We start from the raw sequence: 14,731 nt of genomic DNA on the forward strand, positions 1-14,731 counted from the left end.
CAATTTAAAAAGGACTCTTTTTTTTTCTTTTTTTCCAAAGAAAAATGTTTTAAAGGGAGTTTTCCCAGACTAGTGCTCTTTTACTTGATTTTTATTATTTTTGTCTTTTTTCTTGGCCATGTCACCTGGTATGCGGGATCCAGATACTCAATCAGGGATTGAACACGTGCCCCCTCCATTGGAAGGGTGGAATCTCAACCACTGGACCACCAGGGAAGATCCCCTGTTTTTATCTTTTATATAACCCATTTTTAACTTCACATTTCTGAAAGTTTTCCTAAGAATTTCACATTCACTTTCTAGTGTTACAAGGTTTTTTTCTAAAATGGAGGCTAAATCCAGGAAAGAAGTGAAAACAGTCTCCCCACTTCCCAAGTAAGATTTAAAACAAAAACCAAAAACAGAAAAACTAAAAAAGTCAACCAAAACAAATAATAACCATATTATTTTCTACAGAAACTGTTCTGTTTTTCTATACCTTAAGTCTAAACTCTTTGAAATGTACTTTCAAGTTTATATTTAATTATATATTAATAAGAAAAGATTGTACAAAATCAGAATCACTACCATCAGCTTCTAATAACATAAGTGAGATCCCAAAACCTAGAAATAAAAGGAAGAGTGAAACTTTTCATGAAATGGGCCTAAAAGGATCATTTCTTGAGGATTACTTTTGAGGAACTAATATTATTCTGTGCAGGACTGCCTTTTCCATTAGGCATGGCTGTCACAGAACTGAAGGCCCCTAACACTTCAAGGGGCCCAAGAAAATGGTACAAGTGGTAAAGAACTCACCTACCAATCCAGGAGACATAAGGGATGTGGGTTCAATCCCTGGGTTGGGAAGATCTCCTGGAGGAGGGCATAGCAACTCCCTCCAGTGTTCTTGCCTGGAGAATCCCATGGACAGAAGAGGTTGGTGAGCTACAGTCCACAGGTTCGCAAAGAGTGGGACACGACTGAAGCAACTTAGCATGCACCCACGATAATCTACCCTAGATTATATTAGCCTCTGTACCCAAAGCAGTTACAAAATACAAATATAACTTTTAGTATTTCTATAGAGGAAGAGAGGTTCATGGAAACAAAGTACCCTGGGCCCCAAAAGTCATAACAGGACCCTAATTCCATATAATAGCCTCAGCTATGATTATACTACTGGCTCAGATGCCAGATTTATTTGCATGAGGAACTATCATGTATTTGTGTGATTTCATAGGCTCTGAGTTTTGAAAAATATTGCCAAAGTACCACTTCAATACTTTGTAAGTAAGAGTCCTGAAATATATTATCTCAACTGTGCATCTTATGTATAACTATAAAAATAGAGATATCAAAAAGGAAGAGGTGGGAGTAATGATGAAACATAATTTTGAAATGCTAGTACATGTGGTAATTTCAAGTGCTAGAAGGCAATGCTAAAAATACATGTCTCTTTTCAGAAAAGTAACTTTAGAAAAGATGATTCAAGAAATAGAAAACACTCCCACATGGCTCTCTATTCTCTACCATCAAGGCAGAAATGCTTTGAAGACACATAAATAAATTGTCCACAGACTTCCCTGGTGGTCTAGTGGCTAAGACTCTGTGCTCCCAATGCAGGGGGCCCAGGTTTGATCCTTGATCCAGGAGCTAGATCCCACATGGTACAACTAAGACATAGCATGGCCAAATAAATAAATAAAATAGTTTAAGTTGTACAAAGAATTAAAAAACCTAAATTATAATAATTAATATTAAAAAATCTCAATCATAAGGGATGACCAGAATGATATACTATGTATTAAGAAAAAAGACGGCATTCATAATTAATGGCTATGCATATTTCCTTCAGTCGCACATGTATGAAGTCATGTACACTGATATTTAACCTTGCAGGTTAGACTGGGTTTTCTAGAGACTTGCTGGTTAAATGAAAAAGCTTTTAAAACAAACTTCACACACCCATGGTGTAACGTCTACTATGATGATACTCTTTGAAATCAATGACTGATACATGGGACTTCAGCATCTATTCTCTATGCTTTATACGTGTGCTTGAATGTTTCCATAAGAAGGAGGTAAGAAAATAATATTACAATAAAAACTTTGATGTCATTACCCCTTACATTAATTGCTAAAGACCACATGTTGAGGAAGGAAATTCTTTGCTCCAGAAGACAACCTTCCCATGTTGAGTCTGCATGCCTATAACTACAGTTTTGCCAAGTTTTCCAAATAATATTTCTGAATTAAAACCAAAATTGCAACAGCCCACCTATTCTGTTGTTTATCCATAGTCACTGATGCTAATTCTGTGCAAAGGTACTTATATTCTTTATTAGCCACCAAAACAGATACTATAAATCTGACATGAGTTTGAGCAAGCTCTGAGAGATGGTGAAGGACAGGGAAACCTGCCATGCTGCAGTCCATGGGATCGCAAAGAGTTGGATGTGACTGAGTGACTGAAAAACAAGTCTTTAAAAAAATGTCCTTCAGGAAGCTGAAAATTTTCTAAAGAGTAGATACTCTTGGTAAAATTTTCAAAAGACTAAGCCCACATCCGGATTTCATTTAAGCTTTTATAAGATATTGTTTTTCTCCTAAATATGTAAAGTATATGGATTGTGAAAAATCACATATCCATACCACAGTTTGTTACCATTATACTTTTCTGTAGTTAAAAAACATGTCTTGTGGAACCTTCCCTGGTGGTCCAGCAGTTAGGAATTGGTCTTGCAATGCAGGGGATGTGGGTTCGATCCCTGGTCAAGTGTGTGTACATGGGTACTCAGTCGTGTCTGACTCTTTGCAACCCCATGGATCGTAGCCCGCCAGGCTCCTCTGTCCATGGGATTATCTTGGCAAGAATACTGGAGTGAGTTGCCATTTTCTCCTCCAGGGGATCTTCCCAACCTAGGGATCGACCCTGTGTCTCCTGTCGCTCAGGCATTGGCAGGCAGATTCTTTACCACGGAGCTACTTGGGAAGCCCCCTGAGATCCCTGGTCAGGGAATTAAAATCTCATGTGCTAAGGAGCAACTAAGGCCGTGTGCTATAATTATGGAGCCCACATGTTCTGGAGCCCATGCACCACAACTAGAGAATCTGTACTTCCCAACAGAAGATCCTGCATGCTGCAACCAAGACTCGGTGCAGCCAATAACATACAGTTTAAAAAAGTCTGCCTGATGATGTCGGCATACTCCTTTGAGACCATTTTTGTACCTGGCAGTCCACTAACTGGGCCTCCATGTCCATGGGCTCCTTGGGTGACCCCAGGGCAATGTCCAGAGTGGCCTTCGTGCTCAAGAGCCAGTGGTCCAGCTGATCAGCTTCACAGCGATACCTGTTCAGGGCTTGCTCCTGTCTCTGTTCCTCCAGCTGATCGTTGAGTTTCTCCTGATGAATTAAGTAGGATGGAACACAGATCATCCTGAGGCAAAATCACTAGGACTCAATACATAGAGCAATGGTTCTCAGCCCTGACTGCACACCAGAACCACCTGTGAAACTTCAAAACCAATCCCCAGTGTTTAGACCACGGTACAGACTGGTAAATCAGAATTTCAGGAGGTGAGCCTCAAGATTAGTATTGTTTTAAAAACTCCTACAATGATCGTATACCTGGAGTTATCTGTTCTTAAATAATACACCTACAGAACAAGGCAGATAATGTGGATGACAGAAACCGGTCAATGGTGTAAGACAGTAGGTAACTTGACTTCAAAGTTTAGGAAACTGTAGGGTGTAGTGGGGACTATGGCAACCGAAGAACATACTTGGTTGAGCTAAAAGGGCAGAACCATGCAGTTTCAGGCAACTGATCTCCTACAGGAAGGAGTGGCCCAGTGCTGTCGCTTTCTAGAACAAAGGCAAAACTTCAAAAACTTTGGGTAGGTCTCTGAGGATTCTTTACTGATGGCAAATAACCCATATTTTTTTTTTAAAATCCAGGCCAATCACTTCATTTCACAACTCCATATGGGTTTCACAGAGTGACTGGGGACAATATCAATGAATTAAAAGGTTAATTATTAAGATACTCTAAGTATTTTACTTTAAAAGTTATTTTATCAAGAATCCATTATTTTTAATTAATTTTTATTAAATTGTTTAGAGATTAGAGTAGAAACACTGATTTGAAATTTCTCCAAAACAGGAAAATATATGGATACATGATTTGATCAGCTTTAAAACAGATAAAACTGGAAATATCCTATGTCCCTAACAATAGGACAAAGGTTAATTGAATTATGGTATAATCTGCAGCTAAATAAAATAATGTTAAGCGGATAGCAATAACTGATTTTGTGCTACAGAAGCTGCCAAACCCTAGAGATACAAGGACACAGACACTTCATAGGATCAACAATATGAACATCATACATGTTTAAGGTGAGGAAATGCAAGAAAACAGCAACAACAAAAGGAAAATAACTTATTTTTAACACATATGGTAGTGTAACTAAAATTTATCTATTAAGTATTAAAGTTAACATGAGAACCAGAACTGCAAGAATATTCTCATGAATTAACGTGCTTGAATTGGCTTCCAGTGACTAAGGATGTATTTTTCACAGCATTAGCAATGCTATTCATAAAAATGGTCTTATTTAAACATAGCAAACTATTATGCAAACCTTCTGCAATTATTCCCCACAAAGCTCATGTCTATCCCGTACTGGCTCTCCGCTGCCTCAGTTCTACAGGCCTGAAATGAGTCAGAAACGGGTGAAAAGAGACATTCATGCCTCCACACTGACTCAGAGCTCTATTCACGAGGCCCTGCACACACAATATACCAGCTTCTTTTGAGTGGGAAACCATAGACATGTCAATCACGTAAGTAGCTGGACATACTTGTCAGCCCAACCCCAGGATTTAATCTGGACGTGAGGGGCACCCCCAGGGTGGCCTGTTACCTCCAGAAGCTGCCGCTTCCCAGATGCCTTCATCTTGATGGTGGACATTCGCTCTGCCAAGACGGTGAGCGTGGACTGCAGGGCCAGCTGCTCTGCCGGCTCGGACTCCGGGGACTCGGACACCAGCTCGTCCGCGAGGGCTGACTGCAGCTCGCTGATCTCCTCTTGGAGCATGAGAATCTCATCCATCAGAGCCTGAGGGAAAGACTGTGGAATCACACTCCTGTGTGCAGTTTTTTGCACTGAGGAATCGTGGCACTTAGCCAAGCTCACTTGGAAGTCATTTAACCAACAAATAGGGGGCCTTCTAACCTAAGTTTTAAAATGACATTGCCAGACTGAAAGTCAGGAAGTTTCTGACTTTAAGATCATCTGCATCGGTAACTTAAAGTTGATTAATCCGGGACAAATTAATTGATCCGGCTTTCAACAGGTTCGTCTGTAATCTGATGGGGCGCAGGCGGGGGCGGGTGGGGGGGTAATGTGCAATTAATTCTGAGTCCACAATTCTGTGTTGAAAATAAAATTCATCACTTTCTTCCTCAATGTGACTCCTCCCACTCCAAATTTCCCTGAGTCTGGAACAAGGCTGCATTTTAATCGCAAACTCATAGCATACAGACAGTCAGAATCTGTCACCTGCTTCTATGCCGTTGCCCTCTCCTTACTTTTCTCCTCTCCCCAGGTCTAAAATTGGAAGCTTCTCAGGGCTTTTTTCTAGACCCTGTTTTCTCTCTTCACAGTCTCTCCCAGGCCTTGTCCATTGCCAAGGCTCTAATTCCTTTCTCCTGCAGGACACCTAGGTAGGAGAACAAAATTTCCCACTCCAAAAGGTCTCTGGCACGCAGATTATTTTGAGCTGAGAACAATCAAGGCACAAAAGACTCAGGAAAAAACTCGGACCTAACTACCTAAAGAATCTATCTTGGAGACATTTGCAAAGAACAGGAGTGGGTACGGTGAGGGAAACTCTTATGGAGTCCAGTTTGCATCCCTCTGTCTCTGACTGGCCCAGCTAACACACACTTCCCAAGAATTTGCTTTGTGTCTCTCCAGGCAATTCACTTCTGTGTTAGACAAGAGCCCACTCTCAGACTCTGGAAGGGGTCCCGCTTCCTGCAATACAACTGCTTTCACCTCCAAAACATCTTGTTTGTCTCCTCTGCTCCCACCTAAGTCACAACTAATTCCTTACCTGAATTGCTCTCATAGTCTACTGGGTGTAGTATCTGCTTAAAACCCTTTAAAAAGATAAATCAGATCCTCTCACTCCCTTGCTTTACAATACTTTGTGGCTTCTTGCCTATGAAATAAAATCCAAACTCCTTACAGTATTCATGCATTCTCACACCTGGCTGTCCCTGGTACCAAGCTTCCTTCTTGCTCACTGCATCCCTGCCTTCAATCACCCCAGGATCCCCAATGCTTTCTGCCTCACGGCCTTTGCACATCCTATTCTCTCAAAGTTTGGAATGCTCTTCTCCTCACTCTCCTGAGATGGGTCTCTTCCTCCTTGGAGCCTTAGGTTAACTGCCTCATCTTCAGAGAGGCCTTTCATGACTGCTGCTGCTGCTGCTGCTAAGTCGCTTCAGTCATGTCCGACTCTGTGCAACCCCATAGACGGCAGCGCACTCCCCTGTCCCTGGGATGCTCCAGGCAAGAACACTGGAGTGGGTTGCCATTTCCTTCTCCAATGCAGGAAAGTGAAAAGTGAAAGTGAAGTCACTCTGTTGGGTCTGACTCCTCGTAACCCCATGGACTGCAGCCTACCAGGCTCCTCCCTCCATGGGATTTTCCAGACAAGAGTACTGGAGTGGGGTGCCATTGCCTTCATGACTACTCATTCAAAAAACAAAACAAAACAAAACTCTATTGCTGTCTTTGAATAGCATCCTATTTCCTGTTTAACAGTCATCACAATTATACACTGTATTTCTCATTTTTTGGTATTTTATGATTTGCCCTTTAGCTGGAATCTTTTTTTTTTTCTTCATTTTTGTGGCTGTGCCATGCAGCCTCCCCGACCAGGGATGGAACCCATGCTGTCTGGAGTGAAAGCACAGAGTCCTAACCACTTGGCTGCCAGGGAAGTCCTTAGCTAGAATCTTGACAGGAGAAATTCTTATTTGGGATTTCAGTGATGCATTAGAAAAAAAAAAAAAGCCCTTCCACAGGAGGGACAATCATGACCCAAGTAAAGAACCACTGATTTTATAGTTGCCAATATTTCATAGTTTGCAGTATACACCTACTTGCATGATTCCCATCTCTTCCTCAGGCTTTGCTGTAAGCCGAGTGCCTCCTCAGAGTGGGCTGTCAAGAGATATTAAAACCAAAAAACAGACCCTCTTTTTCCCCTAATATCAGGATGTCATCATGTCCAATGGCCGTTTAAGTAAACTATGATACTGAAATATGTATATACATCTAGAAAAGAGCAGACAGTAAGTGTATAGTTCTGTGAATTCTCACAAACTGTATTTACTCATGTTCCTGCACCCAGACTGAGAAAGTGAACATTCCCAGGACTCTGAAATCCCCTTGGACTTCATGCTGTTACAGCCTTCCTCCTTTCCAGAGATTACCACGGGGTGGACTTGCAAAGCCATAGATGCTTCTGTCTGGTTTTGAGCTCCCCAGAAATAGAGTCTCTCCTGATGTACTGTTCTGTGTCTGGCCTCTCTCACTCCCTCCATGACTGTGACTATGCAGGCAGAAAGAGCTGACCCTTTTCAGGGTTGCATTGTATTCCACTGTCTCCTGGTTTGAGGGTCTTGCCCATTTAAGCCTTTCTAGTGGTATCTCATCACAGCTTTAATTTCCATTTCCCTGATGACTTTCCTGGTGGCTCAGATGGTAAAGAATCTTCCTGCAATGTGGGAGGCCCAGGTTTGATCCTTGGGTCGGGAAGATCCCCTGAAGAAGGGAATGGCAGCCCACTCCAGTATTCTTGCCTGGAAAATTCTGTGGGCAGAGGAGCCTGGAAGGGTACTGTCCACGGAGTCACAAAGAGTCAGGCATGTAGTATGAGGGATTTCTGGCTTCTAATTCTGTTCCACTGACTCATGTGGCGTTTTTGTTAATATAACACTCTCATAATTATTATAGCTTTATGTCTCACTCTCATTCTTCAATTTTATTCATCTTCTTCAAGGCTGTCTTGGTGATTCTTAACTCTTTTCCTTTTCAATATATTTTCATACATTTGCAATATATTTTAGAATTATCTTATCAATCTCTACCAAAGAACTTGCTAGGATATTTTCATAGGATTGTAATAAATTTACAGGCTATTATTGCTTGTTATACATTCAAAATGCTTTTCATCCAGTAAGTTATTTTCTCCTATTTTATAATCATTTTTGGTACTTGATTGCCAAAAATATAAAATTCATATCATTTGGTCTGTTTCAAGGGCTTCTCCATAACTAGACTGACCTATTGCCCTTTTTTTTTTTTGCATTGATTCTCTATACAAGATGAGCCTACTTTGCTAATGCACTCTCACTCTCATTCTATGCCTTTCCTCACATGTTTAATAGTGCCTCTACCCACTCCTGTTACTATTTCAAACTTTCAAAATCCTTGTTTTCCCAACAGATCTGTTAGAGTCTCCTTTCATTTACCTCCCACCACTGTAACGCAGTCATCTCACTGGGTTATGTACAACGTGCTGGTAATTCACTTCACCCCCTAAATCATATATTAATGAAAAAGTCTATTTCAGCTGTGAACCAGTAGGCGCTCTGCACATCTAGTTGAATTAATTCCAATTCATTACGGACAAAACAGGTATCTGAATCATAAAGCAACCAGAATAAAAAAAAAAAAGCTCCCTCATTCATTTAATCTCAGTGGATTTGACCAATAAAGTATAGAGTGAAGGGAACTACTTCCTTTTCAAACTCTCAATGTTGTAAAGCAGCTATCTGAATGTCCTAAAGTAAGGGATAAAGGAATTAGGAATCCTAGAACTGCTAATTTCCATAATGTTAGAGTCAAGCCTCTCTGTCCATGAGTCCGTTTACTCTCAGAGGAGAGTGGATATTTTGGGGAAGGTTGTTAAGTTTTAACTTCAACACTCACTAGCCAAACTTACCGGGAGATGGGCTTTCCTTTTGCGGTGATGTAAATGTTTTAAAACCAGATAGAGGGGGGTGATTGTGTGACATTGTAAAAGAACTAAAAGTCACTGAACTGTACACTTTAAAATGGTTAATTTCATGTGATGTGAATTTCACTTCAATAAAAAACAAAAAAATCCAGCAGTTGAATATGTCTTTGATCCGTAACTCGTTTCAACTGGTGGCCAGCTGCTTCCTTCCCTACAGCACCTGACTCAAAACTAAGGAGAGGAGATGAAATGTTCCTCTTTGTGTTTCTAACTTGTGTATACAAGAAGGGGATGTGTATGACCAGTCTGGCTTAAAGTACCTTGGGCTTTTCTAAACTGACTCTGGGGAGAACACGGAGTGCACATCTGGTTCAACAAGAAAGGTGAACATGAATTTCATTGTGACTTTCATAACTGTGTACACCAGCTCAGTCCATCTCAAACTTTGAGCAGTTACATATATTAAACAGAACCAAAATAACCTCAGAGCTCTGCCTCCAAACCACCCTGGGTTTGGGAGGCAAAGATAACATACACCCACAAAGGATTAGCTGCCCATGATAATGAAGGTCCCGTAACACAGGGAACAGCCACAAGTCAGCTCATGAACTGCACTGATGGCCCCAAATTAAACCTATTGTTCAATTTCAAGAGGGTAACAGGAAAGGCACAAGACTCCACCCAGATTCAGTAGATTTAGACAGGTGTTTAGAGGAAAAGCATAGGAATTAGAATAGCTCTTTAAATTACTCTTTACATTAGAATAGCTTTTTAAATTAGAATAGCTCTTTACATTACTTCCAAGAGCATGTTGGGGAAAAGAAAAAAATTGAAGTATTTATATTAACTTTTAGAAAGTATGAAAATCATATTGGCCCCTCTAACTCACATTCCATTGGACTTTATTTAAAAAGAGTAATTCTCGAAGTGTGCTCAACAGTCCCACAGATCTTTCTCTTGCTTCAACAGTGCTTGGATGGAACAGATCCAAGGATGCCCCTTGCCCCAGCCTCTGACCACCCTCCAACCTTTTTTCCAGTCGCAACCTTTGGCATCAGCCACTCAGCAGTCCACGATCACCAGGACCAGCCACCATTTATTGAGCTTAACTCCTTATTAACGATCAACCATGAGCTCTCAGATGTGTCAGAATTATTCCACTGAGGTGGAGGCCGCCGTTCACTGCCTGGTTAACATGCATCTGCGGGTCTCCTACACCTCCCTCTCTCTAGACTGCTATTTCGACCGTGACAATGTGGCTCTGGAGGGTATGGGCCACCTTATCCTGCGAACTGGCCAAGGAGAAGGGTGAGGGTGCAAAGCGTCTCTTGAAAACGCAAAATCAGTATGGCAGCCGCGACCTCTTTCTGGATGTGCAGAAGCTGTCTCAAGATGAGTGGGGGTAAAACCCAGGATGCTAGGGAAGTGGCCTTTCTCACAGAGAAGAACCTGAGCCAGGCTCTTTGGGATCTACATGGCCTGGGTTCTGCCCACGCAGACCCCCACATGTGACTTGCTGGAGAACCACTTTTTAGATGAGGAGGTGAAACTCATCAAGAAGATGGGTGACCATCTGACCCACCTCCGCAGGCTGGCTGGTCCCCAGGCTGGGTTGGGCAAATATATCTTCAAAAGGCTCACCCTCAAGCACAACTAGGAAATTCTGGAGACCAGTGGCCACTGAGAAGTCCCCCTAACGTCAGGGCTGCCTGAAACCCCTCTCTGCAGCCACTAGGCAGCTTTTTAACACTCTGGAGCCCTCTCTCAAGCCTTGGACCAAAGGGAAACGATAAAGTGTTTTTGCAGCATCAAAAAAAAAAAAAAACTAGAGTAATTCTATCATATCTTAGGATTTTTTAAGTATCATTCCAGAAGCCAAAAACCAATTTAGATATTATGATACCATTAGCTTTCCACGTAGGCAGCACTGTCCCAGAATTTGCAGAATTTAGGTACAGACAGCAAAAGTTAGCAAAAGTAGGTCAGATGGAAAATGTTAGATTTGTGGTGATACAAGAAATTATACATTATTTATATTTCCTTCCCTCTCCTTAGAGCATTAATATACTTGTTAAGTTCAAATGATGGGTAAGCACTGAATTAGAATTACATCTCCTCAGTGCTATAATTGTTAGCATCATCACTCTCAATTTAGAAAGGGATAAAAATCATGTGGTTGGCCTTAATGACAAGAAAAGTCATAGGATAGTTTCTAATTTATGATGCTTAGCATTAATGTGCAATTTTGAGTTTTCACCATTAGATCCCTTAAACAAAATAATAATTCTGCTGTACATTCAGTTTGTGTGTGTTTTCATACTAATGCCTGAGAGGCAGGGTGATGCTGGTGATTGGGAGTTAACTTGAATCTTAATTATGAACTCTGGAAGGTCAAGGCAGACCACCAGAATCCTACTTTCAGTTAATAAATGCTGTGGGACCCAGTGAAGGGTCTTTGAGAGCTGTAGTCTGTCACCTGGGACACAAGAATGATGAGCCCTGAACAAACACAGTGATCTTCAGAAAGTACCTGAAAGTAGAGAGAGTCAAATTTTGTAAACCCTCTTCTGGGACACTGACTAAGCCTGTGACACTTAGATTCACTCTAATCAAGTCTTTGGACAACTTATCGTCAATCCTTTTTGTGCATGCGTGCTAAGTTGCTTCAGTCATGTCTGACTCTGTGCAACTGCAGCCTCCCAGGCTCCTCTGTCCATGGGATTCTCCAGGCAAGAATACTAGAATGGGTTGCCGTGCCCTCCTCCAAGGGATCTTCCTAACCCAGGGATGGAACCCACGTCTCTTATGTCTACCTGCATTGGCAATCAGGTTCTTTACCACTAGCGCCACCTGGAAAACTCCCCTCCCTAATCCTTTTCGGTTGCTTAAAAGAAGCTGTAATCAAATGCATGGATGTTCTCTGGCTAGTACAGGTACAGTGAAGCGTTGGAGAGGTGGGGGGCAGACAGAGCCCTGGGAAGCATACTGGGGCCGCCCAGAGATCCCCCTCAGGTGACAATGAAGTGGATGTTGACAATTACAAAACCGAGGTATCAGTTATAAAGGACTGTGGTGCTCAGGGGGGTGCAACATGGTAGTAACAGAGATCTAAGTCCCTGACTGTCCTTGTGATCAGCTTGATCCAAGCAAACAAACGTTAGTTTTAATTTCGTATTTTTATAGCACCCTCCTTAAGCCAAATGGACTGTGGGTGATTTTAAGACAGCAGAAAGATCCACAGACAGTCATTTTACCAAAACAAGGCCTGTAAAAATGGATGCTGTACACTCTGATGTCTATCTTAAGAAGCTACAAGAATGTCAAAAACCCGAAACCACTATTTCTCAATACTGTCTCTAGATGAAATGTTTTCACTTTTGTGTTAATACTTCAAGGCCCTTTATTGTAAAATAGTACAATTTTATCTTGGACTATACATATAAACAGGCAATGTATGCCAAGGTTACCATGGGTTCCAAAACTATAAAGATGTTAAGTAAAGACAGAGTACAAAGTTTCATTCTTAGAGCTGACAAATTTCCCAGTCTTTATTTGATAGACACATATATCATACCACTCTTTCACAGCTCTAAATTAGCATCTAAAAGTATCTCTCTTTCCCTTTGCCTTTGATAGGGTTGTTATATGCTTCTGAGATCTGGTCAAGGGCAGGCAGCATTTTCCTGCACCATGGTGATTGAATATTTAGGTGACTGTACACCTCAGTATTTTGGACTCAGTTATGCATTAATAGTAATCTGATAATGTTACTAAAGCATTAACCAGACCTTAACATATGCACTCAGCATGCATTATAAAGTGATGCATTTCTAACAGCATCTGAGCTAGGTTAATGTAATCATCTCATCTCTGTTTCTCACCTAAAGCTGAAGCATCATCCAGTGTACCTTTTTTCTTTTTTTCCCAGTGTATCTTTTAACAAATGATTTAGGTCTGGGACAACCACAGGATTATAACTTGGAAACCCTTTTTGTTCAACTGTTTCTTTGCCTGCTGAAGTCTCAGAGCTATTCTAAGTGATAAGAAGGTACCAGGTACACACTCAGTTGCTCAGTCATGTCTGACTCTTTGTGACCCCAAAGACTGTAGCCCACCAGGCTTCTCTGTCCATAAGATTCTCCAGCAAGAGTACTGAAGTGCGTTGTCATGCCCTCTTCCAGGGACACAGTGGCTAAGTTTCTTTAAACAACTCACTGGAAGTCCAGTGGTTAGGACTCTGTGCTTCCACTGCAGGGGGGCACAGGTTTGAACCCTGGTCGGGAAAGTGAGATCCCATAGGCTGGGCAGTGCAGCCAAAAAGGATAAATTCATTAATTTAATTAAAAAAAAAAAAAAAAACAATACCCAGAGAGGGTAGATGTGGGGTGCTTTTCATTCTTATGATAATAGTTCAAAATGAAATAAAAATAATGTGGCAACAATAAGGAAAGACAGTTTATGTAATAATAAAGGTGAAAAAGCAACACCAATGCCTGAATTTCTTTCTTCCCCCCTTAGATCCCTCCCTGAAGCAATGAGGGAAACAAAATCACCACTTGGAATCTTGCTGACTCTGTAACAGTTGATACAGTAAAACATGGCAGCCTGCTCTCTTATGCACTGGCTTGACCAGTCAGTCATAAATAAGGGTGCACCAGTTTGATCAGGCAGGAAGCTGAAGTCATGGCTATTCTTACCTGATGTTCGGCCATCTGGCTCTCGGGACTCCTGCCCTGCTCCAGACTCTCACTGAGTTTCATCTCGATGGCCTCCATTTTCGTGGAGATGGACTGGAGGGAGTCTTGGTACTTCTGCTGGCGTTCCAAGGCTTCATAGAGTGTGCGCTGCTTCTCGCTGATCTAAAGAAGAAAAGGGATATTACCAAATGTTTCCCACCCCTTATCTTCTAGATTACGACATTTCTTTCCTCACCGCTTTACCTCTGTGACTCAACAGAGGCTATTCAACTGTACATGGGATGTGTAAACATCAGGCATTTCTTTCATAAGACAATCACTAAGGAAATCTGATGCCTTCTGTGTGTGGTCAGTTGTGTCCAACTCTTTGCGACCCTAGGACTGCAGCCCGCCAGGCTCCTCTGTCTCGTGGGCTAAATAATCCCACATTTGGCAGACTTACCACATTCTTTAAGGTTTCCCAAGAGCGCTGCAAATCGTCCAGCTTTGCAGTAGCAGAAGGCTCCAGTCCTGGTTCATAGAGCTCTTGGGGTGGCAACGTGCTGGGGGGAACCTTGGCAGCATCAGTCTGTAACCTCTCAGGAGATAAGGCTTGGTAATAAGCGATGTCCTGTGAGAGCAAGGTACAGTGTTAGATTCAAGAGGAAGAAAAAACTTAGGTCACTGCTTGTCATGCAGAGGAAAGTTTTAGGATTCATACCTGGCCCTGGGGGCTACAACTACTAACAAAGTTAGTAAACTCTTGCAATAAGAAGGTCATATCAAAGCACACTGTAGTTGCTTTCAAATTTTGATTCATATAAAAAGCAATTTACCAATATTTCAAGTTGCCAAAACTCATTCCTATTTTATATTTGGCAAAATTAAAATACAACAATTTAACTGGTATATACACTTTTATTAACCAGATTGATTTTATTATTTTATTGATATTAACCACTGATTAACCAGAAAAAAAGGAGAATCTAAATGATGTATTTCCTGAAATGTTGATGAATATGTTCATCAGTTTT

General features: G+C 41.4%; 1 protein-coding gene and 1 pseudogene across 15 annotated transcripts in view; one reads left to right on the forward strand and one right to left on the reverse strand.

The window, feature by feature from the left end:
- SYNE1 (spectrin repeat containing nuclear envelope protein 1) overlaps nt 1-14,731 on the reverse strand; it is a 494,970-nt gene that overhangs the window by 159,925 nt on the left and 320,314 nt on the right. For 12 of the 15 annotated variants that reach the window (XM_040238711.1, XM_040238710.1, XM_040238708.1 and 9 more), the window contains 4 exons: nt 14,161-14,328; nt 13,719-13,880; nt 4,908-5,114; nt 3,211-3,384 (listed from right to left, as the gene is read on the reverse strand). In XM_040238711.1, the coding sequence (XP_040094645.1) occupies nt 3,211-3,384; nt 4,908-5,114; nt 13,719-13,880; nt 14,161-14,328 (711 nt within the window). The remainder of the gene's footprint in view (nt 1-3,210; nt 3,385-4,907; nt 5,115-13,718; nt 13,881-14,160; nt 14,329-14,731) is intronic. The other 3 variants (XM_040238701.1, XM_040238700.1, XM_040238706.1) reach the window with 1 other exon arrangement.
- On the forward strand, nt 10,151-10,678 carry LOC120862625 (annotated as a pseudogene).

The sequence above is a fragment of the Oryx dammah genome, unplaced genomic scaffold (genome assembly GCF_014754425.2).
Source record: "Oryx dammah isolate SB20612 unplaced genomic scaffold, SCBI_Odam_1.1 HiC_scaffold_4, whole genome shotgun sequence".
Taxonomy (NCBI): Eukaryota; Metazoa; Chordata; class Mammalia; order Artiodactyla; family Bovidae; genus Oryx; species Oryx dammah.